Source organism: Hydractinia symbiolongicarpus, chromosome 10, assembly GCF_029227915.1.
Source record: "Hydractinia symbiolongicarpus strain clone_291-10 chromosome 10, HSymV2.1, whole genome shotgun sequence".
Taxonomy (NCBI): domain Eukaryota; kingdom Metazoa; phylum Cnidaria; class Hydrozoa; order Anthoathecata; family Hydractiniidae; genus Hydractinia; species Hydractinia symbiolongicarpus.
The window spans coordinates 8764176-8788225 of record NC_079884.1 but is presented as its reverse complement, the minus strand read 5'-3'; the positions used below and the strand labels follow the sequence as shown (position 1 = coordinate 8788225).

At 32.3% G+C, this 24050-nt stretch overlaps 1 protein-coding gene across 5 annotated transcripts; it reads left to right on the top strand.

Moving 5' to 3' along the window:
* Nucleotides 1–1325: 1325 nt before the first annotated feature.
* Nucleotides 1326–22575, top strand: LOC130613280 (uncharacterized). Of its 5 annotated transcripts, none has more exons than XM_057434627.1 (7): nt 1326–1715; nt 19853–19991; nt 20068–20107; nt 20254–20773; nt 20975–21177; nt 21266–21320; nt 21459–22575. In XM_057434627.1, the coding sequence occupies exons 1-7, from the start codon at nt 1680–1682 to the stop codon at nt 21579–21581; spliced, it is 1116 nt and encodes a 371-aa protein (XP_057290610.1). In that variant the 5' UTR covers nt 1326–1679; the 3' UTR covers nt 21582–22575. The 5 variants fall into 5 exon arrangements, with proteins under 5 accessions (XP_057290610.1, XP_057290612.1, XP_057290609.1 ...); XM_057434629.1 differs by lacking the exon at nt 1326–1715 and adding an exon at nt 4663–4686; XM_057434626.1 differs by lacking the exon at nt 1326–1715 and adding an exon at nt 10631–10792.
* The last annotated feature ends 1475 nt before the right edge of the window (nt 22576–24050 follow it).

Here is a 24050-nt window from a genome sequence, read left to right as displayed (position 1 = left end):
ATATTGATTTTAATTTATTGAATATACACGACTTTAAACAGTTCTTTTTTTCTGGTTTAATTCACATGAATTTAATTTTGCCATCACACGAGTCTGGTGAAATAAAAAAAAGTTGCTGCATACATTTTGTATACCAGGAAAATTATTTTCCAGCAGCTACGTTACATCAATATATTTGCGTTTATCTTTCAGTAAATTGCAAATTTTGTCTACCAGCTACGCAACCATGGTACCATCTTGGATATTTCTTTATTTTCATAATCTCCGGAATATCTTTCCAAACAATCCAAAAACCTTATTTACGTGCGTTTTAATTCTTCTATACCAATGAAGCCGAAACACAAAGCATTTTATAATCAAATAAAGTGAAAGAAAAAATGGAAATTATTTATTTAATTGTGTTGCGATATTTTTGTTATCAGCTGAACATGTTAATCCTGTGTGACATGATTTAGAAGTATTTAAAGGTTAAGAAAAGAAAAGAAGCGTAGTGAAAGGATTTGTTGGGAGCTACAACGTAAGCAATATTTGTTTATTTTTTGATTAACATATCTTATATCAGAATTAAGATTTTAAGTAAAAAAAATAGAGCGAAGGAACACCTTTTCGATCACTCGTTACTTATACCCGAAGAAAAATATTAATTGTTTTAAAGTTCTGTAGCGTCGCTTCAGCAAACAAGGAAAATGTCCAGTATAAAAACCAGAAATAAATGTTTTCCTTGACTGTGAAAAGGGTCCAATCTCCATTCGAGTCCACTTGATTGCTCTTGCGCAACATAAACCATTCGTTTTTGTTACTCCACAGAAAAATGTACTGAACATCGTTATTTCCTGAATTTTTAACACAGTTTGGCAGCCATTTTGAACAGGACGTAGTATAAAATTTTTAAAAAAAATTACGATTTTTGGTTTTGAGACTTGATGTAAATGACTCAATCTAGTTCCCAGTTCGCTTTCTGTTACGTAGCCACTAGAAAGCGAAAGAAACTCTAGGGACGAGATTGTTGATAGCTAGGTCTATTTGAACTAAAATTATTCTTCATATTTGAAGTACTTGTACACCGCAATTCATTGTTTTAGGTAAATATTTTTGAGGGGCAAACAATGCTCAACACAGATGGTTATCAACCTCAACCCCTGGGCTCCTTTGTCCCTTCTCAGATCAACCAAGGTTGGATGGTTGTTTTAAATTCTTTGAATATGATTCCAAGCTTAACCTGATTCTCACAAATTTTCAATTTTAGGAGTTTTAACATAGTATTGATATCCAAAATTTCAACATATAAGAACATATGATCATGGCATTAAGAGTGGAAAACTGTGTGCTTTTTCTATTCGTTTTATGTTTTTTACATTTTGAGTAACAAAAGAAAAATCTCTTAAAGAGAACGAAACTTCACAATGGAGATAAATTATGACACAAAAGAAACTGAAATGTGTTGATTGGTGATGATAATGACATTATGAGTAAACTGATTATAAGCCATTCATTAGATACGTTCTTTTGTGGTGTTCAGTTTGCTGTTATCTTTTAGCTGGCTCTCCTGTTTTCGTAGGATCAGAAAGAAAAAGAAGAAGATAAGAAAGATAATTTCTATAAAGTTAGAATACGTAAAAACAGAGAGAGAAAAAGATCGCGCTTCCTACAGATACGAAATTTTTATATGACAAAAAATCATGCAGGATACTAAAAGTACCATTATCAAACCGAAAGTAGGTTTGAATTTATTTATTTTTTTGTTTTGGTTTTTGTTTATTCAATTTTTACTGCGTAAATTACTTTCCTTTCGCCTGTGATCTACAAAGAAGACACTTGTAACGAAGTTTTTTGTACTAAAATATACTACTGGTTTAATGTATTTTTGTTTATTTTCATCTTGTTTGTTGTTTTTGTAATTAATCGTGTTTACACGCGTGAAACTATACAATGAGGTAAAGTACTGACTTTGTATAAGCTTTTCATTTTTATAGACTGAAGCGTAGGGAACGTTTACAGCGCTGCAATTGTTTTATGGGCGGAGGGACCGCTTGAGGTGGTTATGTTCGTGTGAATTAATTTTCAAATCAAAATAACACCACCCTTCAGTACAAATCGCCCTTTAAGAGATCAAAATTTAAATTTTTTAAAGTATTGAGAAAATTTCTTCAAACGAAAATTGATTTCTTTTAGTGGTAGCTTTAGTTAGGAATTAATTGTCTCTGTGCGTATGTTTGTGTATCCGTACAAATAAATAACAACCCAAAAACAGGAGTGTTAAAGTGACTTATAAGGTGAAAGAAGTTTTGATGTTAAATGTTTTGCGTCAGGAATTGAGAACATATGCAAACATATCTTTCACTTTTACAAAACACCTTTTTAATAATAACATACTAGTCCAATTATAAGGTAAAAACTCTGCTTATCATAGCAAATTCTTTCTGCAATACTAACCTTACTGTAACTCACTTTCAAATATTGCTAGATGTTCACACCTATGTTGTCTTGGCAACCGATGAATAGTTTTGTTCATTGCTCTCCTCGCACCTTTAATATATATATAAAATATTAATGTGTATAGAAATTATCAATGTGCCAGGAAACCATTCAAAATATTTTTTAAAAATTTTACCCAACCTGCTTACTAATATTATAAAGAACGCTAGCATGAAGAAGACATGCATAAGCCAGATTGGTTTAAATATAAAATAAATAGATATCTATTTAACGTGTAATTTGTTTATGATGATATAGTTAATGTATCGCGAGAAAGAAAATAATTCGTATTTTCATCTGCTGATCAAAAAAAGCTAGATAAGTTAGAAGTTACAGATTTTTAAGTGATTACAAAGTAATTAACAAGGTAGGTATTTAACAACATGAATGGATTACAACTAAGACATGTGTAAACCATTTTGTCGCATATGAACGGGTTACAAAGTGCGATAGGATTAAAAACTGTACACTACACACGTTTCGTGCTTTCACACATGAATTGGACACAAATTTTTATTTCATAAACTGCTTTACTAAGGTACTTTTGATTAAAATTCTTTTCTTGTCAATAAAATAACAAAAAAAATATGTTATGTGGCTGGGATATTTCAGGTATCTGATAGCCTTTTACTTTTAAAAGTAAAAGCTGGCCCTGTAGAAAAGCTGTGGGCGAAGATTGAGTATTAAATTCCAAGTAAAAAACCTTGTTAAAAATTTTGAACATTGTGAATGCCTATTCTTCCTTAAAATCCTTTTAATTCCGAAAGCGTTTTTTCAATCGTCATATTTTCCAACTTCTTGTCCAAAAATTTTGTAAAAGTATTTTGAACAAACGAATTTAACCAATCAATCAACTGGTATTTAACTTTCCCTCTGTTTGGGGACAAAATCAACCTTATTCCTAAGGCCTTTTTGGCTATTTACCGTTCTCAAGAGGTAGCGGTCTCTGAGCAAAGTGGGTGGTCCCTATGGACATGACTGGTGTCAACTCGCACTTGATCAGGCTGGTATAGCAAATATACATAGCAAAAAACAATCAAAAATATATTAAAGTTAAACATGCATAAGCCGATTATTAGGATTAGCTAGCATAATAAATCAATAATCCATCACACTTAGTTTTCAACCCTTTTAAATTCACGTATGTGCCTTTACGCACCGTTAAACATGGTAAGGAGGTTTATCGCAAAAATTTTAAAATATGTTTTTAACAAATATTTAAAATTGGGAATTACTACATTAACAGAATTTTTGAAATACAATGGTATTCTTCTCCTTACGTGTTTTTCTGTTTTTTAAAAACATGTGCTTTTTCTCGAAAGTGCATACGTGTACGCTTTTAGGGTCGATTTCAGAAAATACCGTAATTTTAAACATCCATCTCAATGTAAGTTTCGGCAATAAAAAGCAAAACCAAAAAAGATTTGTACGGTGTATTGTAAAGTATCGCCAACTTAACAGAAAGTAGACTATATTGACTTTTTGTCTTCATTTTCATTAAAAAATTCAATATTTTTGACTTTTTCTTTTGAACTTAGTTCCGACTTACCTACGCATATCACGTAAGCAAATTTTACCCAAAATGTCAAGTGATTTGCAAAAATGGGTTAAGCATATCTCTTAGTACATGTAAACAGACTGAAATACCGTTATCTTGAACCATAATAAGCATGCGCAAATAAACCATTCGTTCGTTGCGATTTCATCTTGACCTCTTGACATTAAGCTTGTTTGTTGTCACTAGTGCCAAATCACACATGGTGACATTTAAAGGCTTGTGGATGCGTGGCATAATGAGGAGATGCTCAGTGTTTGAATGGTTTATCCCATTGGTCGGCTGGTTGTTAGTTTTTGTTTGGTTTTAATGGCTTTGGCACAAGTTATAAATTTCTTAAAATATAAAAAATCAACATCATTTTTCATTCCACTTCGGCGAGTCACTGCGCAATATAATAAATAATAGACTCTATGGGGAAGTGCTTGCGTAAATATTGTTCATGAAATATCCGTTACATAACCACAAAGTGATTAAGATGTACGCAATATCAAATTCAATCAACTCGACAGCCTTGCACAAAAAGTCATTCGTCAACTCGTCGATGTACACACCGAAAGGATTTAATATCGATTTAAAATTAATTTAGCAACCTGTTAGAATTTCCGCCAAAGAATTGATTATACTTTAAGAACACTTTACGAACAATGAACGAGGTATTTAATTGACTACTTTTGATTGTATGACGTCGTATAGTTTCACTTCAATTTTTTTGTCTGATTTTTTAAACAAGTATTTCTGTCATAGGAATACGCTTTATAAGCGAATTTTATAAGCAACACGAGGTGTAAATCCCTAAAAAACAAAGCAACTTGTTAGCAACAGCCAGCCTTTATCAGAAAAACAAAAGAAAAAAAAGAACTAACAAAAGGGATTATAAAAAAGGGATAGTATCCGAAACAAGTCATGTGTCATGCAACGACGTAATGAAAACGGTTTGATTTCGATTGGTGCAACTAGATAGCGCAACTAAATACACAAACAATTTTAGTCTCCCAAATAGATAAACAACAAGCATCAATTAAGCAACAGTCGAAGCCTATATACAGTTACTTAAACAACTGAGCCTCGGCCGAAATTTTATGTTGCATGCATGAAAAATCGCGTATTTTGTTTTGGGTAATCATATATTTCTTGCTCAAAATTGTAGTTTGAATTTTGTGGAAGTGTAGCAGCTTATAATTTCAAGCAAGACGAAGAATTTTACCAAATTCTTTTTTATCTCTCCACTATTTTAGGGAGAAGAAAATCGCTTAACTGCGGAACTGTTGCAGAATTCTAAGTTTTATTTTTATCCAGCAAATAAGCGTCCTATGACTAATAAATAGGTTCCGTTTCCCTTAAGCAATACTTTATTATATTACGACTTATAATATATAATTACCGCTTAGATTTGTTTCCAATGAGGAAATCAAATTTAATATAGCTGGCTTTAAAATCAGTTATTTCTTGAAATAAAATCAGTGAGTCATGGTTAGACTTTCTACAATTTAATTAAGTCGAAATTACGGATGCGTACAGGCCGGTCACAGGTATTGTATTGTCATATAACCTTTAGCTTTTAATTCATTATTAGCCATACCAAAATACAAGCTCTCATATAGAACAATGCGTAACCGCAAAAGCCTATTATGGAATTATTATTGAAATTATTTACCCAGAATAGTCTCTTCAGTTCCTACTGTTATCAATGAGGTCCCTGCAAAGATAGTCCTAGTGCATTTAGAGCTCGCGTTTAAGCAACGAAAGTCGTGCAAGCAGAGGAGCCACATAACTATTCAACCGTATAGGATATGAATTCGATTCGCGTGCTGAACGTTAAGCTGAAAGGACTCGGCCGGGGCTTTTCTGCGATAGAAGCGGATATTAAGATATTCTTAAAAGTAACCATATACTTGCCTCTCTGACTATATATACTTATATGGTCTTTGAAAACGTTTGCTATGGTTTTTTATAAACTATTCCATACATTCCGGATCGATATAAATCACCGGGAAATGAATTCACCGGAACCATTAATTGCTTTAAAAAGAATATAAGAACAACCGGGTGATTTTTTTATATTTGACCTGGATGAAGACTTGTGGTTTTTATATTGTCTTAATTCTAAGCAAAGAGATGCAATATAAAATATATAGATTGTAATTTTCCGGAATGCGGACGGATGGCTTTTATTTATTTGTTTATCTAAGAGACCAATTGTATTCATTGTTCACTTGCACTCCAGCAACATTTTTCAAGAATTAGGTTTAATTATATTTCAAGATTATAATACGAGCCCTGGGGAAGGTAGAAGTATTAGAGAAGTGATACACCTGAAAATAACAAATGATTTTTACTAAACATCGAAGGAGATATACAGTGCGGTTTAAACTATGCTGGATCTTAAAACCCTTGAAAATAAATGTCCTTGAAAACCTTCAAAATCCATCTAGAAAAAAAAAATCTGTTTACTTTAATTGTCATGTAAAATGTTGGGTTTCTAATATAATTTCCATTAATCGCAAAAACATTTTACAATTATTTCTACATTTGTGTGACAAGATTATATAAATAAACTCCTAAAGAACAGTCAAAAATGGAGAGAAAAAGTCCTAAAAACCTGAACAATATTCAGAGCCATCAACGCTGGGTAGAGGGGTATTTTTGCACCGATAAGGTTTTACTCTTATTGTGATACCTGTAACAACAAACATAAATGCTGAAGAAATGAACAATTTAGGCTGGGTTAAAGTCTCATAAAATGAGGCAGTAAAGTTCCTTTTTTGCCATTCTAAAATTAATTTTTTTAAAAATTTCTCTGGCGTGTAAGACCCAACTATGATGGATTTCCCAACGTAACTAAAACGCATCTCCACGGATGTTGGAGACACATTAACAATGTAAAAAAACTGGGAACGAGTTTGGTTGTTCCACCAGACAAAATTAGATCACACCAACGCAAAGCGGAAAAACTAAATCCTTTTGCAGCGTCTATGTAAACAAGCCTTCACGTGTTGCGCAAAAAATATTTTCATTTAAATCTCTGTATACAAACATATATAACATAATGGCAGCCATTGTTACATAGTTCTAAAACATTGTCAGCCTTTGCTACATATGTATAGAACATAATGGCAGCCTTTGATACATATGTATAGAACATAATGGCAGACTTTGCTACATATGTATAGAACATAATGACAGCCTTTGCTACATGTGTATAGAACATAATGACAGACTTTGCTACATGTGTATAGAACATAATGGCAGCCTTTGATACATATGTATAGAACATAATGACAGCCTTTGCTACATGTGTATAGAACATGATGACAGACTTTGCTACATGTGTAAAGAACATAATGGCAGAATTTGCTACATGTGTATAGAATATAATGGCAGACTTTGCTACATGTGTATAGAACATAATGCCAGCCGTTACTGCATACATTAGGACATAATTTCTAGTTTCTACATACGTATAAAAAAATAATGGCAGCTGTTGCTACATACGTATAAAAACATAATGGCAGCTCTTTTTACATACGTATAGAAAGATAATGGCAGCCTTTGACGTTTGGAACTTTCAAGTTATTTTTGGAACTTCACCCATGTTTATTTATTTATGATGTAATCATATAAGTGCTAAATAAAATATTAATAGAAAACTACATGGTCGATTATTTTGCATAACTTGCCTAAGTTTGAAATGCAATTGGAGATTTTCGGTTCCGTATTTGATGCATTCGGCAAATTACCTATTTTACGCGAACAAATTGCTGGCAACCTCGTTCCCAAAGTTTTCCTTTCTTTTTAAAACGAAATTCGCTACTATTGGATAAAAAAAGCCTGGAATCTTAGTTGTGCGATAGAGCTGAATGTTTTGTTAGAAAATGACGTCAGCTCTTGCGTGTGTAAAAATTGGCCATATGGAAATTTACTTAACTTGAAACGCTTTAGTTATATATTTCTTATATTCTTTTATTTAAAATAATATATTATATAACAATGGTAATATATTTTCTCAAAAGTCTTGGTGAACTTCTATCCCGATTAGGGCGGTATCTTCGTCTTTTCTAATAACAATGAGAAGCACGCGAAAAAATGATCAAAACCAAGTTTAAAAACACGATGTGAAGTTTTAGTTTGTTTAATATTTTTCTTAAGATGTTATCATTTTGATTTGGGTACAGGTGCAAACACAAGTTACATAATTTTAGCAAAGAAAGGAAGTAGTAAATTTCGAACCATGTTAATAACTATAAATGTCCAAATATTTGATAGCGAAGTGAACGTTCAGAGAACGTATTTACCTGGGACGTTTAATCCCTCACATTTCATAATTTTACACAGGCGAAGTAAGAAGTGCTGTAACTATTATTTACAGCGCTAACTGCATAAGCATGAAATGCTAAATCTATTTGATTTCCGTATTTTGTTTTAAAAATGGACTGTTCAGCAGAGCACTATTTACCGTGCATTCCGACAAGTCTTTACTTGCTTAGCTCAGGTAATCGCACGACCGCGTCACAAACGAACATATGTTCCGACTTATTTAGAATCTCTTGTCTAGGCAATATAGGGATGTGACAACGTGACAAGCTCAGTTCCACGTGAGTTAGAATGTTTGATGTAAGTGGAGACTTGCAAACAAAATTATCTCTAATCTTCGATAAGCTTTATTTAGACAGTGACGTCACAAACAACATGTTGCAAAAAAGTTTTACCCAGTTTTACTCAACCTCAATCCCAGGGCCTGTAGCGTTTTTAATATGACAATGAAACGCGTATATAAAAACGCTACAGACCCTGGGATCGGGGTTGAGTTTTAGTTAAACCATCATATAATATATATGCTTCCTTCGACAAAATCTAAGTTACTTTTATTTTTTGAAATCATGACATGATAAATCACAACACGTGGGAGGTTTCGTGTAACCGACGCACGTTTTATTTAATGTAAAAATTAATTGGAATTGTGGCGAAAGTAAAAAGTACGCACGCGACCAGGATTGTTTTTTTCTTGTCTAAAAATGAACATTTGCTCCGGCTTAAGAAGTGTGTTTTATCTTATTACTCTTCTCACAGTTTAAGTTGCGCACGTTCTGGTTGGTTGGCATGGTGATGAGTCATTTTGTCCCTTTATGACTTCCTTTCATTACCATCGCTTCGCCTTTCATCTTGCAATGCCATATGCTGATTATATAAGTTGGATAAAATGCTAATCATAAGCTGAGGTTAATGCAAAATAAACAATAGAAATAAAAATTAATTATGCAAAAATATCACATTACTTTAACGTCAATGCTTAAGAGAAATAACATTTCTGGATAGTGTTTCAATTCAAAACACACAAAAAAATTCCCAAACAAGCAAAAACGTGTTTTTTAAATTGAATTGGTGGTCAGTAAAAAAGCGAGTTTCAAATCACTGAAAAGTGCACGAATTTTTTTTTATTTAATCTGGTCTGCAAAATAGCACAAAGCAACCTATAAACCTGAAAAACATTAATTCATAAATCTTAGGTATATTTGGATCTAAAATTGGTATCAAGGAATTTTCTAGCACAAGGTGGTATCGTAGCAAAATATAAACAACTGTATTTACTTTGTTTTTATAACTTTGAAAAAGTGGAGAAATAAAATAATTTTTGCTCCATTCCAACCAAGCAGTGAAAAGGCCCTAGCACAAGCTGGTCACATGATCGCTTATAATTTATGATAATTTTTGAAGAATAATTTTGATTATATTAACCGATTGGGACAAAAAATGACTTGAACGCATGCTCGAGTTACTTTATGAACCGTCGTCATTGTAACTCATGACTCCCCCGCTATATAATAGCTCTCAAAGGTTAAATTTCCTGGAAAATCTTAACTACCATCACCCTTCCTTCCCCTTCCAGTAAATTTTACCTCCCAAGGAAATTCAAGATTTTCGCCCCATATGCCATTTGTTGGCTTGAAGAAGTACTAATGACTGTCTTGTTGAAATATATATATAGGTATGTCTGGATAAGTATTTACGATCGATGGAGAATATGCATCACATTATAAAATTAGAGATAACGAAAAAAAAAACATTAAATCTTCTGTTTCTACGAAATTTTTGATGTCACTTATGTATTTGCAATTTTATGTCCCAAATTAAATGTCCGATATTAAAAAAGTCCGAAATTTTTAGTATTTATGGTAACTGATAAGCATATGGCTAACACTTTTAAAAATGGCAAATTCATATTTTCGAATAAATCTTTACACCCTGGTACTCCCTTTAAACTATCGTATTATAACTGAGGGAGTTATAATTTCCAGGGGGGTAAAAAAACTCTACTACACCATTCATAAATATTTTCTTCATAAATTAGTCATATAGTGTTCATATAGTATTTTTATAGGGTTGTCATATATGACATAAAAAAGAAAAAGAGAAGACATCAGTTACATCGTATTTTTACAATATATTTATAGTTTATTTTTTTATTAATTTTTTTAATGGATTTTCGTGCGGACATGTTTTTATTGTCGTTGAAATCACGCATAATTAAGAACAATAGAAAACGTTATTTTAATTGTTACATGTGACAGTAAAAATATTAAAAAGGTTTCGCAATCGTCTTGGTTTAAAAGTTGACAAACTGAAGCAGTAAGCGATTCTTTGTAAAGTGTGTTCTCAACGCTAAGAGCGAAAGTGGGAAAATAAAATTTTATATTTTTAATGTGCCATACTATGCCGCCATTTTATTTCGACTATTCTGATTGGAGAAGAAGACAAGAAACAGTATGTCCTTATTTATTTGTTTATTTGTTTTTTGTAATATTATGTGTCTTGTTTGTTTGTTTTGTTGATCGCTGTATGCAGTAAGAAAGGTAGACACTGGTTTGATGGTAAAATGAAACTTTCCATATATCGACACTAAAAAATATAGATTTCTTCTCATTGATGATAAAGAGCGGCATGTATAATAGCCCTTAAACCTTTTCAATCTTTTTGGTCCAGTTTTTAACTAGCTCTTGACAAGGCTTAACAAAAAAGCAAGAAAAAATACGGGTAGACGCGGTCAACCTCGTCCGCGGGGTCTTGTGGCCCTTTTCGCCGCTATCACGAGAAACACATTCCCTTGCGTCTAACCCTACATCAGCAGATTATACAAGAACATTTTTTTATTATATCTTTATATTTTGATAGCTACTAGTGACACCAGTTTCTAAATTCTTTGTTTTTCAAATGATGTCCAATGACTACTCTCAGCGAAATGATACAACAGCAATGTATTTCTAATACACTCCGAACTAGATTACCAGGTCTTTGAGGTGGTAAACAGCGAATACTTTAATTTCTCACCAAAGGGGGTAATGACGACATGCTTGATATTTCTGTGTAGCTGTGAGGTTATTTATGTAAAAGGCGCATCACCTGAGTGGACTACATATATTACTTCCTACATAGGAATTTTTCTAGTTTGAAAGATGTCTACGAAAAATTCAAGATCTGATGAGCCAAGGTGCGCATGTTATGGAAAAGTCATAAGAGCGCGAGCGCGAAAACGTTTACCTTTAGGGAAACACAAAATATTGTAGCAGTATAAATCCACTTTGCTTCAAAGAATCTAGCTTGCTTTTTTCGCTTGCAAAAGAATAAAACAGTGCACAAATATTAAAGAGTTTCAAAAACGCTAGCACGCATAGGAAAAATGTACGATGTATGGTAATCTTAGTTAAAAATATGCCAACAATTTTTCTTCTCATACTTTCAGACTTCAATCAGCTACACTAAAATATACTTTGTGAGAGCTTCGCGGTCAGTAAAACAACATTAACTTCAACCACAACCTATGTTTCTTTGAAATTGCTCCAAGTCTTTATTTTATTCACGCTTCGTTGATTATCACGAAATGAAAACCGCAAACTCTCATTAACAGCGATTAAAGCGATGTTTGTCTATAAGTATGTGACCACGGACATTTTAATAAACGTCACACGTGGAAAGAATTGTCATTTTGTCACAGTGTTTTATTGGTTACTTGGTTGCATTGATTACTATTAATCGTTGTAGGATTTACAGCCTTTAATCTTCAAACTAGTTTTGTCATTATTTCGACGGGTTGCACATCCGGTTATACATCCGGTAATTTTGAGTTATGATCCTAACTCCACCGGATCAAGTGCTACATGTTATCACAAATGAAGGCGGTATAATTTGATGTGATATCGGTTAAAGGATGCTGTAGGGTTCAACTACATGTCATTATATATGAAAGGTTGTGTGTTGTGACAAAATGCAGGAAGGATGAATGACGTTGGGTTTGAAAAAACCACTTTTCTTCATACTTTAACAATATTGAACACTGTTTTGCTATTGAAATGGACTAAAATTTTATAATTTTAAATATTTTTCTAACACAAGCGAGAAAAAAAAATAGTAAAGAGAAAACAATACCTCTACCGTATTCCTTTGTATAAACGTACAAGGTGTGAGTATTTTTAATGTTTTAACTATATTTAACAGTGCTTACTGAAAGGATACCTTAATTTAAGAAGAAGATATTATCTACCTTATGGGAATTAATTTTTGTCAATTTAGTTCCCGCGAAAATTGTTTGGAAAATTAATTCCCGGAAAATTTAGGGTTTTTTTCTCGTAGACTACATATAGCTACTATATATGTGAATTTAAAGTCGACATAAAAGACCTTGAAAACCGTTTATGAATACACCTTTCCCGAATTTCATAAATTATAATCATTATGACGTCATCCAAAATTTTATAATGATTCTGTGCTCTTCAAATAAGGATATTAAGATTGAATAATAAATTATTATGATAAAAATGAAGTTTTTAGAGCAATATAATATTCTGGTTGGATTTCATTTAGATTTAAAGAAAATAATTATTTTGAAAACGAGGCTATTCTTAAGAATCTCGGGTATATGAGGGTTTGACCTTTAGGGTTTAACTTTTAGTTGGAATTGAGGCACTTAATGAACAGAAATATTTACGAAATTAGGTAATTTGTTATACTTTTTGCTAAGGAACTTAAGGATAAAAATCATTTTTAGTATCGACCTCTTTAATTGAGTTTGGCATATCGAATTTATTTTTTTTATTATTTTTTTAACTTATCGAATCTGGTTGTTTATAAATGTTTTCTTTTTATCAGGAGCGTTAAAAGTGGGAGATTTAAAAAGTTTAGTGAGGGGAGTTTATTTGAAGGAACATTTCTAAAATTCATGAAAACTTCCAACGAGAATATGTTTAGCATTAATGTTATGTGTGAAAGTCAATAAAAACGTAGCTAGCTACTTAATGTCAACCATGGTAATGTAATGATATAAGTAATTGATTTAAACCTCCCTTCAATGTGGAAACATTTAAATGTCAATAAATATTAATGACAACATCATTTGTGAGTGGAGTGTGGCAGTCAGAAAGTTACTTCATTTTTCAACAAAGCTTCTTATTAGTAACAGGTTAGTGCCCAAACAAAATGTTTGTAAATTTTATTATAAATTTTGCTGAAAGAAACGTTAATTTTGTTGCCAAACCTGCTCTGGGAATGGGAAAAAATCAATCTGAGATAGGGTTTGCTTCGGTATACTCTTCATTATTTGTTAGTTTTAAGTTGGTTTTCTACGTTTTTTTGCTTTTTTGTTTTTCAACATACACTTTAGCTTTTTTATGGTTTTGTGAGTATATAATCAATTTATAAAAAAACGTCTGGTCTACCACTCCTCACTAAAACATCTGTAGATGAATTGACGTCATTTGTGTGTTTTTCGTCAATTCGTCAATTCAGCAACGATACAACGTTATTTTGCCATGAATCATAGTTTTGAAAGATAACTCTCCAGAAATCACACGTGGTTTGCCATTTTTCTAGAGTCTGTCAAATAAAAATTGGAACGCGTTCTTTTACTTATTTGAATAATTCCGTGTTGTTTTACTACAGGAAATAGATGTCCTGTTCCTGAGTTCATTGTTGTTGTTATTATTATTGTTGTTGTTGTCGTTGTTGTTGTTATTATTGTTGTTGTTATTGTCGTTGTTGTTGTTATTATTGTTGTTGCTATAGCGATTTTTAATAAGATCGTTACTAAAGTTATGTTTCTTTTACCTAAAAATTATTGCAAAATTAATTTTTGAAATTCTTTTATCCCGTTGAAAGAGCCAGAAAAGGCACAATTTTCTGTAGACTTCTAGCCAACATAAGGGTACATAAAGTGATAAAAGCGATAGCCAAATAAGGAAGCTGAGTAATAACCATTCAATTGTGACCAATTAATACATGTAGTCGTTGAAGTCCTAACATTTAATGCAAGGTCTAACTTACTAAAAAATGTATAGATTAAAGTTGCTGTTAAAGTTTCCAGGTAAAACTATGCAATAAAAGCACAAAGGATTTCATGCTCAACGTAAGATGTACGTAAATGATTATGATTGTTTTTATGAATCATACTTCATACAACGCACGCGAAACGTGGTGCGCATAAAAGAAAACGGTTTGGGATTTCGAAAACAATTTTGTGTTCAAATTCGGTGATTTTATCATTTCTCGTGGGCTATTTCAGGTCGCACATTGACGTTAGAAAGTTTGATACTTTTCAAAAGTTACTCACGATCATTAAAATAATAGATTTACAACATTGGTGTTTTGATTAACATCGTAACACGCGTCCGTAATCGAAAGAAATCGAAAGAAATCGATGTGAATGTAATTTTTTTTAGTTTATGAGAAACAACAGGAGATTCTACTTTCACAGCTATTTGTAGTCAGTCTTAAAGTGATTTTTTTCCTACTTTTGCAAATTCAGCAAATTTCTTGGTAACTGAAAAAATCTTATTGAAAAGTCTAATTTTTTTGGATTAAAATTTGACTAGCGCATTAAGGTCTCATTTAAAATGTTTATTAACGCAGAGGAATTTTGATTGTCCAATTTAGATCGACCAGAGTAGTATATGATAAATGTAGTTTTTGATGTTGTCAATAAAACTATAATTCCGTACAGAGCAAAGCAATTTCAGAAGAAAGCGCAGCGTGTGTGAGTGCTGAAACAGTTTGCTAGCTGACCGAAGCTTGAAGCTAGTTGATCTAACAAGTAACCCACAAACAGTTCTATAGGCTTTTTCTAAGTGACAAGCTAAATCTTAAAAAATACTCTTCTTAGCAACTTTTAGGGTCAAACCAAACTTTTGCTCAAAATATATGGAGTTGCTCATAAAAAATGTGTAGTTTCAAGTATAGAGATTGAAATGGATTGTTGGTGCCGACATTGCATACGCATGTCTCAAATTCTGACGTATTTTAGCGTAAAAAAGAAACGATTGACGCAAACGAAGAATTTTTTACGTATATGGATTTAAGGTTAATTAACACACGCACACAAGTAAGCAATTTCACGATGGATAACATTGAGCAGATTGACGTAAAATATACAGGGTGTAACAGAAACCTTTTTACGTTTTTATATTTGTACCTTCTAGAAATGTACATGAAATAAAAGGTTGAAGCCGATCTCATGCTATGTTTCGGTAAGTTGTTAACCCACGGTCTAGGACAACGCCTGAAAACCCATCGTGAAGCAATTTTTTTAAAGGAAAATCGTAAATTGTTTATCATGTTTCGCTTCATGTTCATTTTTCGCTTTTATTGAGAAGTAATAAATGATGTTAAAAGTGAAAAAATGATGTTGAGAGTGACAAACGATGTTGAAAGTGACAAACGATGTTGAAAGTGACAAACGATGTTGAAATTACAAGTTGTTGAAGGTAAACACTACTAAAAGAATCAAAATATGTAGAGTTAGTTGGAAAAGGAAACAATATGAACGAGAATACAATATAAAACGTTTCCACAGATTCGTTTTAACTACAAAAAAATCCTTTTTTTAAGGATTTTACCCCTAGCGAGAAAGCAAATAGTTTTAACAGCTTATTCATATTTTGTTCTCTATAAAAACACGAAGAGAGTACCGCGAGAAATCGGTTTGATTTATTAACGTGAAAAGAATTTAACAGCATCGTGTATACACAAAGTTCTAAGGTATTAAAACACTTAATAGCATGAAATAAATTATATGAAATAAAAGTTATAAATAATTACTCAAAGCATAAAAATCTTATTGAGTTGCTGGAAAAACCCACCATACACTAAACACGTCATGTGTATTCGTTTATGAAAATTGGGTAGGTTTCAGTTTTGTGGTTTGAATACTTCCGCGTAGGTACAGTTATCGAAAAAGACAGAGATTTAGAGAAAGAAGTTAAGGTTGGACCAGGCTGAATCATAATCGTGTTTTTTTTATCAAAAATGTAAGTCAAATTTTTTTACCGTAAAAGAATTTATTTTTGCTGAATTTGCTTTTTCTAACTCAAGGTCGAAATGGATGCTGTGCTTAAAACCCCTTGTTGAATAGCTATCCATAGCAATACATATTCTCTCAATGTGCTATTTAAGAAATTCTGAAAAAGAATGGAATTTGGGTTTTGTGGAAAACTATTGTGCATATTAGAACCTGTTATAAATAACGTATGAGATAATTAATTACGTTCGGGTCAATGACGTTATCAATTTTCTCTTGCTGTGTACAATAAATCTCAATTCAAATCGATGCTATTTTTGAACTCTTTCCCAGTGCTTTCTTTAGCCTAGCATATCAACACTCCTGTATCCGAGGAGAACGCTAGCTCATTTTCTTATAACTTGCTTTACTAAAAATTATGTGTTATATACCTTCAAAAAAAATTCAATTTTTTGATCGTTTGGTACATTAAATTTTTTGATAAAATCTTTGCTTTAATATTTTATTGTTCAAAAATATTTCCCCTGGAGTTCAAATGTGTTACGTTGCTGCTACAATCAATGACGTCATTTAATCATTAAAATTCATATATATATATATTGTTATTATCAGCTTTTTTCATTAGTATTCATTTCTATGACGTTGTTATAGCAAGCAAAAAAAGACATCAATATTTTTCCTGAGTGAAAAGTTGTATTAGTGTTCACATGTGAGCAACGATTTAATATTACAAGAAGAGCTATATAGTAGAACATTCTTTCAAAGAAGAAATTGAGTGTTTTAATATCAAGTGAAAAAATTCATTATACGTCTGCGAAGAAAACAACAATATTGTTTGTGCTATGGTGCGGATAACCAACGCGAGAGTGGGTGGACAGACACTAACTTTTTCTGAACTTCTTCTGAACAAGAAGAGTAATGATTGTTCGCAGGTGAGGTTATTTTTGCTTTTAAGCAAATGAGTGAAAATTATCTGAAAGAAATAAGGAAAATAGCAAGGCTGAGGTGTTTCTTTTTCTCCTTAAAAACATGTAATTATATTTCAAGGTAGATTTTTTTTGCAGAATCCATGGTTGGAATTTGAGAAACTTAATTTGGGGTCGTAATTTGAGAAACTTAATTTTGGGTTTTAACAAGGTTTTAAAATATATAAATACAAAATAAGAATTTCAGGCTCAACATGTTAGAAAATAAGAACACCTTACGGTCAGGGAAAATTTCCTGGTTCTTTTTAAAAAAGTGTATCACATGAAACCAACTTCTCCCCCAGGAGTTAAGTTTTTACATCTAAATGTAAAAAACCTAAAACGCCCTAGTGACGAGGTTGCCTTGAGATATGGATGAATACTTTTTATCTGGGTCGCGTGCTGTTTTTTTTAGTTGTCTTGCGTGATGTGGTGAAGGTACGATGTTAAAGAAAACAACTCAAATTTGGGTTGAAAAGGGAAGGTACAGATCACAAAGAAAATGCCAATGCCGCCACCCCCCCCCCACCCCCCCTTAAAAAAGCGTCCCCGGGAGGAGTTAACCTGTTTGCATTTGTTGGTTGCCAGAGCGAGCTCAAATGAGACATATTTGCGAGACATTTTTACTTGTTTGTATTTCTGCACAATTTTCTTCAAAACAAAACTCGTAGTAAGCCTGTTTTAACGTCAGAACTATAGCTTCTGTGAAATATACCAAATAAATTATTTATAAATGGTTCATTTGACGATATTTTATTCATGAAATATGTGAACTAACACAATATTAGCTAGCTAGCTAGCTAGCTAGAAGTAAACCAAAAGCAGGTGGGTTTTATATAGCTACTAAAAAGAAGTTTTGAAAACAATGGAAAAAAGAATGGAAAAAACAATACCAGTACGTGACATTAAAGTAAAATTTAAAGTTAAAATATTGAGCTAATATCTTTTGCAGCTATAGCCAGCCTAGAATAGAAAGAAGAGGGGAGGGAGGGGGTGGACTCTAGAGCTCTCTAGTAGCTACCTAATTGTGTAGTTTTGGAGGTCAACAAAATTTTTGTGCAACCTGACTGTGCAACACACTAATGTCATCCTACCTTTTTTCATGTTAATCATATATAGCTAGTCAGGATCTAAGCATTGATAAAAATTCGAATACATAAAAAGGTAAGACCACAGATGTGTGTGATATATATTTTATGTGGTTAGCCTTAGTAATTTCAAGAGGGAATACACCTTGTTTTTGGGACCACAAAAAGGTTATCCCTAAATGTGATGACAGGAAATTTCAAAGTCTGCCGCTTTCTTGAACATTCCAGTTCATGCAGCATAACTTCGTGTAAAACAGGAAGTTAGAGCTTTCTAGAAATTGTTAAAACTTTTTGAGTAACGTTTTTTCACTTAGGCTTCAATAATAATATCAACAATGCAAATTAAAATATAGAAATATAATTTTATATTTTTTTTATATTTTTTATATGACAATAAATTTTGTGGCTCATATACAGAGTAAAATATGGTGGTGTGAACATTTTAATTATTTCCATACTAGTAATAATTATTGTGCTAAATGAAAAGAAGTGTAAAAGAAATACAACACTGTTGTCTAATGTCTTTGTGATACAACAAATAAATGAGGTTTTTGAGCATAGGGAATTAAAAAAATAAAAAGAGTGTTATTGTATGAATTATTGATTTAATCAAAATAAACAACATTACATATTTTAAAAAGTATATATGTGTGATATGCACTAAATAAACACTTTCTGTACTGTTACATACATCCTTGTTGACTTAATGAAAAAAGATTAGATGATATAATGTACCTGCCCTTTACTTTCTATTGAAATTTGTTGTGAAAAGTGTTCTGTCTGTCTGTTGCTCAGTACAGACATTACTCAGTGTACAGTTATGGAGTGGTAAGCTGGCGTTTTTTCAATGGAAATGGCTGTTTATTGTATTTTGTGAATTGGTTTTAAAATACGTATTTAATTGCTTTATCATCAATAGCATAGATACATAATAATATCATTAACAAAAGTGTAAATGTAGAGGAAGGTTAAACAATCTTACATAATTAAAATCTTGACATGTTTTTATGGTTGTTTTTAAAGTTAAAATGTTTTTTAGGATAAAAAGTGAAGTTGTTTTGAAATTAAACACCTAGATGTGTTTACATAACTTTCTGTAAATATCTAAAGATTTTGTGTTAAACTTTGCTATAGTAAGTTTAGAAAATGTACAATTTTTTGGCTATACATGTGTGTGCGTGTGTGTGTGTGGGTGCAAGGAGAGAACTTTTACTATTGATCTGTTCAGTGTTTTTGTAATATACATAAGGATGTAATTGTTTATGTAAGCTTGCCCAAAAGTCTTATTAATTAGTTTTGTTTATTGTTTGTTCTGAGACGTGGTTATATGTACACTTTTGACACTTTCTTCCTGTTACTAGTAACAAACTTTCATTGTTTCTCACAGAAATTCTAATCCATTAATGGATATTAAAATGTGTGAGAGAAACGAAAGTATGATATCAATAAAAGAAAGGAAGTATGAAAAGTTTAAATTTTTGTCACTTAGGATCCAATAAAACGATTTGAACATCTAAGGAATGCTAAGCCATCATCAGTCATGATTCGAGCAACACCTAACTCTGTTCGATGGGATGAAATCAATCGTGTGCAATACAGATTCCAAGCACTAAATTTTCATAGTGATGGTAAGTAATATTAAATATGCTTAAAGTACCACCTTGTACAGTGTTTTTTTTATATACATTCTTGTTTTTATTTTAGTTTTGGAAGCATTAATACACAACTCACCACCTCTTTCCAGGTACGTGCTAAGTGTTTCACAAGTGTTTCATATGAATTCAGAAATCCAAATTTTTATCACCATGTTTTTATATTCAGAATTTTGTTTTCCAAAAAATATCAAAATTTTTGTATTTATACTTATTCTTTTGTTGTTGGTATATTTAGAAGGGAGCGAGCATTGACATCCCCTTCCAAGAAAGTGAACCAAAGTAGCAGCTGCAGCAATGAAGCAGATGCCGAATCTGATAAAAAGGACCTTGCAATGCATGCCCGTGTAAGATGCATTCGACGAAGTGCATCTTTCGATGCCTCTAACACATTAAAAAACGATTATTTAAGTAAACGAAAAGGTTCTGTAGTACAGATATTAAAAGACGATACAAGTGATTATAACAGCGATGAGGACGTATTTCCAAAATCCGAAAGTGGCTCCTTGGAAAAAATAAACTATAATGCAACACTTTGTCATGTTGAGAATAGACATATAACAGAGACAACCCAGATACAAGTGACACATGTTATACCTGAAGAAAGAAGCAATACAAATGCAAGTTTCACTTCTTCACCTGATACAGTGGATGTACATCAACCTGTGTTTATTCCAACTGTAACTCATGTAACAGCGTGCTGTCATTCTAATGTGGAGCAAACAAATGTGGAGAATGAAGACTTAGCTGAAAAATCAGTAAGCTTTAGTACATTTTGTATGTAGGTAAATTCTTCACAATGTATGAAAAAAAACCTGAGCTTAATCAATGCAATTCCTGTACATAGTCTTTGGCAATTATTGTTTAAGTTATAGGAAGTGATTTTTAATTTCTCAACGAGTTTTTAATGGATTTTAAATAAGTTGTTTTGCCAATGTAACCCTTTTGTTTTGTTTTAGAAGGAGGAGTTGATTATGATGGTAAAAAAGTTGCAGGGGCAGCTTAGTCATACAGAAAATGAAACTACATCAAACACTTTCTTGCCAACTGTGCAATTACAAACACCTTGTTCACCTGAATCAACTGAAAAACAAGAAAATGATGTTGACGAAAGCCCTAAATTTTCAGTCTCTGTGCTGATTAATAATTTTGAAAAGCCCAAGTAAGTGTAACCATCACTTTGACAGGTGTACAAGAAAAATAAGGTTTTGTTCTTAATTGGTTTTAATTTGGATTTATGTTCTTTTTAGGAATGTAAATACAAAATCAAATGTAACTCAACTTCAGATTTCACCTATGTCACCAGTAAGTTGCTTGCATATGCTGTAGAAATTTTAGTATTTCATGCAAACGTTCTCAGGGAGAATTTGACAAACTGTTTGTCGTGATCATTCTGTGAATTTAAAAAAATTTACTAGATGTAACGTTTTGATTTTGTTTTAGAGTGGTCGTGTTAGAACTTTATCTGCTAATTTTGAAGAAGAATTTAAAAAAACTTCTAGTGTACCAACCTCACCAGTAGTTGGTAAGCGACTACAAAATAGACCTTTTCACAATGTACCATGATTTACATTCAGTTGTAATTGATGACGGATAAAGCAGAAGAGTATGAAGATTCACATATCGAGTGGGTGTATTCTTTGGAAGATAAGAAGTGTTAATCACAAGATACTATAAAACTTTCGTTTCTTGAAAGTTGTAAATTTGATCTTATGTAAAATTGTAATTAATAAATTGTATCTACAAGAATTTATGTTCTATAAAAATTGTTATAGCGTTATTGACAACTCGGTTTTTTACTGATAAAATTCTGTTATTTTTTGTTGTTTTTACGTTTTGTTTTGGAACTATTTTTCACGTTAACCCCGGGTAACAACCGTTCTTGCGCATAAAAATTAGTTTATGTTGTCTGTAAAATCTGAAACTTTAAACAGAGAGAAGGGACAGTTTTGTTAATTCAACCAAATTCTCCTTTATGCTGGGCATAAAGGTGAATTTGGTATGATATATGACAAAATTGAGCCTTTAAACTGTTATAGGCTGAATGACAGTGTACAATGCAGAAAAAACTTCTGTGGTGTAATTTACTATTTTTGTATTTTATAGGGATTTGAATTTGTTCATTTTACTTTTTTTATGATGTTAATTATTTCAACAATGATGGCTGATGGAAATGCTTACAAAAGTATTTCAAAAATTTACATTGTGCTCAACTTTTTGTTGCTTTAAAAAGAAGTTGTTATATTTCAAAATATATACATACCTTTTAGACGTAAAAACCAGCGTCACTTTCTCAGGTATTTCAGTTCTGACGCCAATTTATTACCGTCATTTTATTGCCGTCATTTTATTGCCGTCATTTTATTGGCGTCGTCTCACCACATTGTAATTTATGATTAGTCTTTATTATGTTCTTGGACAAAGTCAATGATATATAGTGGTGGAAAAATATTTATGTGTACTCACGTGGTTATATATAGAATCCTCTTGATTATGACGTTTTATTAAAACATATTGTACATAAAGTTGACACAAATAGAAGAATTTTTCATATATTAAACATTATTCTTTTTCTATGCCTTCCCGCAGTTACACGGTTACCGTTGTCAAAATTTTAAATGAAATTAAAACTAAAAATTTGGGGAAAGGTCGCTTGCAAAAACATGGGACGCTATAACCTGTGGACGGAAAATCAAATCTACTACAACTATTTATCTGACATGCATTATTTTTTATTGCTATTATTAACCCAGTATAGCATCTTCAGTTCCTAATAGAACTACCATCAACGAGCGTCTGCAAAAAAAGTCCTAGTATATTTAAAGCTCCCATTTGAGCTACGAAAATCGTGCAAACACAGAAATTGCTCAACTAGTCTACCGCCTAAGAATCAATCCTATTCACATGCTAAACGTTAACCAGAAAGAATGATTTGCACTTTTATAGTCTGTGGGATAACTCGGCCGGGGTTTAAACCCAAGGCCTTTCGCACTGGAGGCGAACGCCACCAGTCGAACTTCTTAAGTTTCGTAAAATGGAATCGTTTTTTTAATTTTATTTACAAAGCGAAATTCCAAAATAGAATAGTAGCATTTCGAATTTATGGCCACCTTGAAGTCAAAAGTCACAGAGGAGGAGTTCGTGTTTATATCTGTGTAGTTTTTTTCGTCAGCATAAAACTTGTGTTTATAGCTGCTGGCATCACTACCCGACGTAGTTTGGCAGCGGCCAGTGATAGTGAAAGGCCAATCGTTCTCATGACGTCTTTTGCTTTCTGGTATGCCACATTGGAGAGCTTAAAAGAAGTTCTGGGGCGCACACTTGACGTTTTTGTCAAGACATTTGATTGGTTACCTCGTCCCAAGGGCCTCGTGTTTTTTACTGACCCTCAACTACTCAAGCCATCCTCTCGTCCGGCAGTAATTAATCGAGGAAGCACTGTGTTCGGAGTTCTTTAAAAAACAAGTAAAAAATGCAAAAGGGTCACGAAAATGTTAAAAGAATTTTTTGTGACGTATTTCACATGTTTTTGCTGATAACAAAGCAGAAATGACCGGAGCGCTGTGTTGAGATTAGTTGGCAAAGAAATACGTCACTGAACAACAACAAAGTTAAAGATCTAGTGACTGTTTCCTTTTTTAACTTGTTACGCAATTCCTGGGACAGACTTTAATTTTTTTTGCACACAGAGTATAGAATAAATAAAGTATAATTGTCAGCGAGCTTTACCGCCTTTTTTTATCTATTCTATTCTACACGAAAGAAATTTATTTTTATTGTTACAGTGTGAACACGACGTCTGCAAAACTAGGGTGCCCACTTAATATGAATTCTTTATTACCCTAAAAATTTAATTTCGATACAAACATATAATTAGAATCAGAATTTATTGACATTCACTACTTACGTCTTCCTGACAATTGTTTTCGAGTTATTTTTTTAAAAAAAGCTGTAATTTTACCTTATTTTTCAGCACACAAAAAACCCATAGGTCCAGCTACGACAATTAAAAAAGGTCCAAAAAAGGTCCAAAAG

What these genes read in the sequence shown, in the direction of transcription:
- LOC130613280 (XM_057434625.1), top strand. Translation starts at nt 17,153, where the DNA reads ATGGTGCGGATAACCAACGCGAGAGTGGGTGGACAGACACTAACTTTT. An exon ending in AAGACTTAGCTGAAAAATCA is followed by an intron (nt 20,774 to 20,974) that starts GTAAGCTTTAGT and finishes GTTTTGTTTTAG; the next exon opens with AAGGAGGAGTTGATTATGAT. An exon ending in AATAATTTTGAAAAGCCCAA is followed by an intron (nt 21,178 to 21,265) that starts GTAAGTGTAACC and finishes TGTTCTTTTTAG; the next exon opens with GAATGTAAATACAAAATCAA.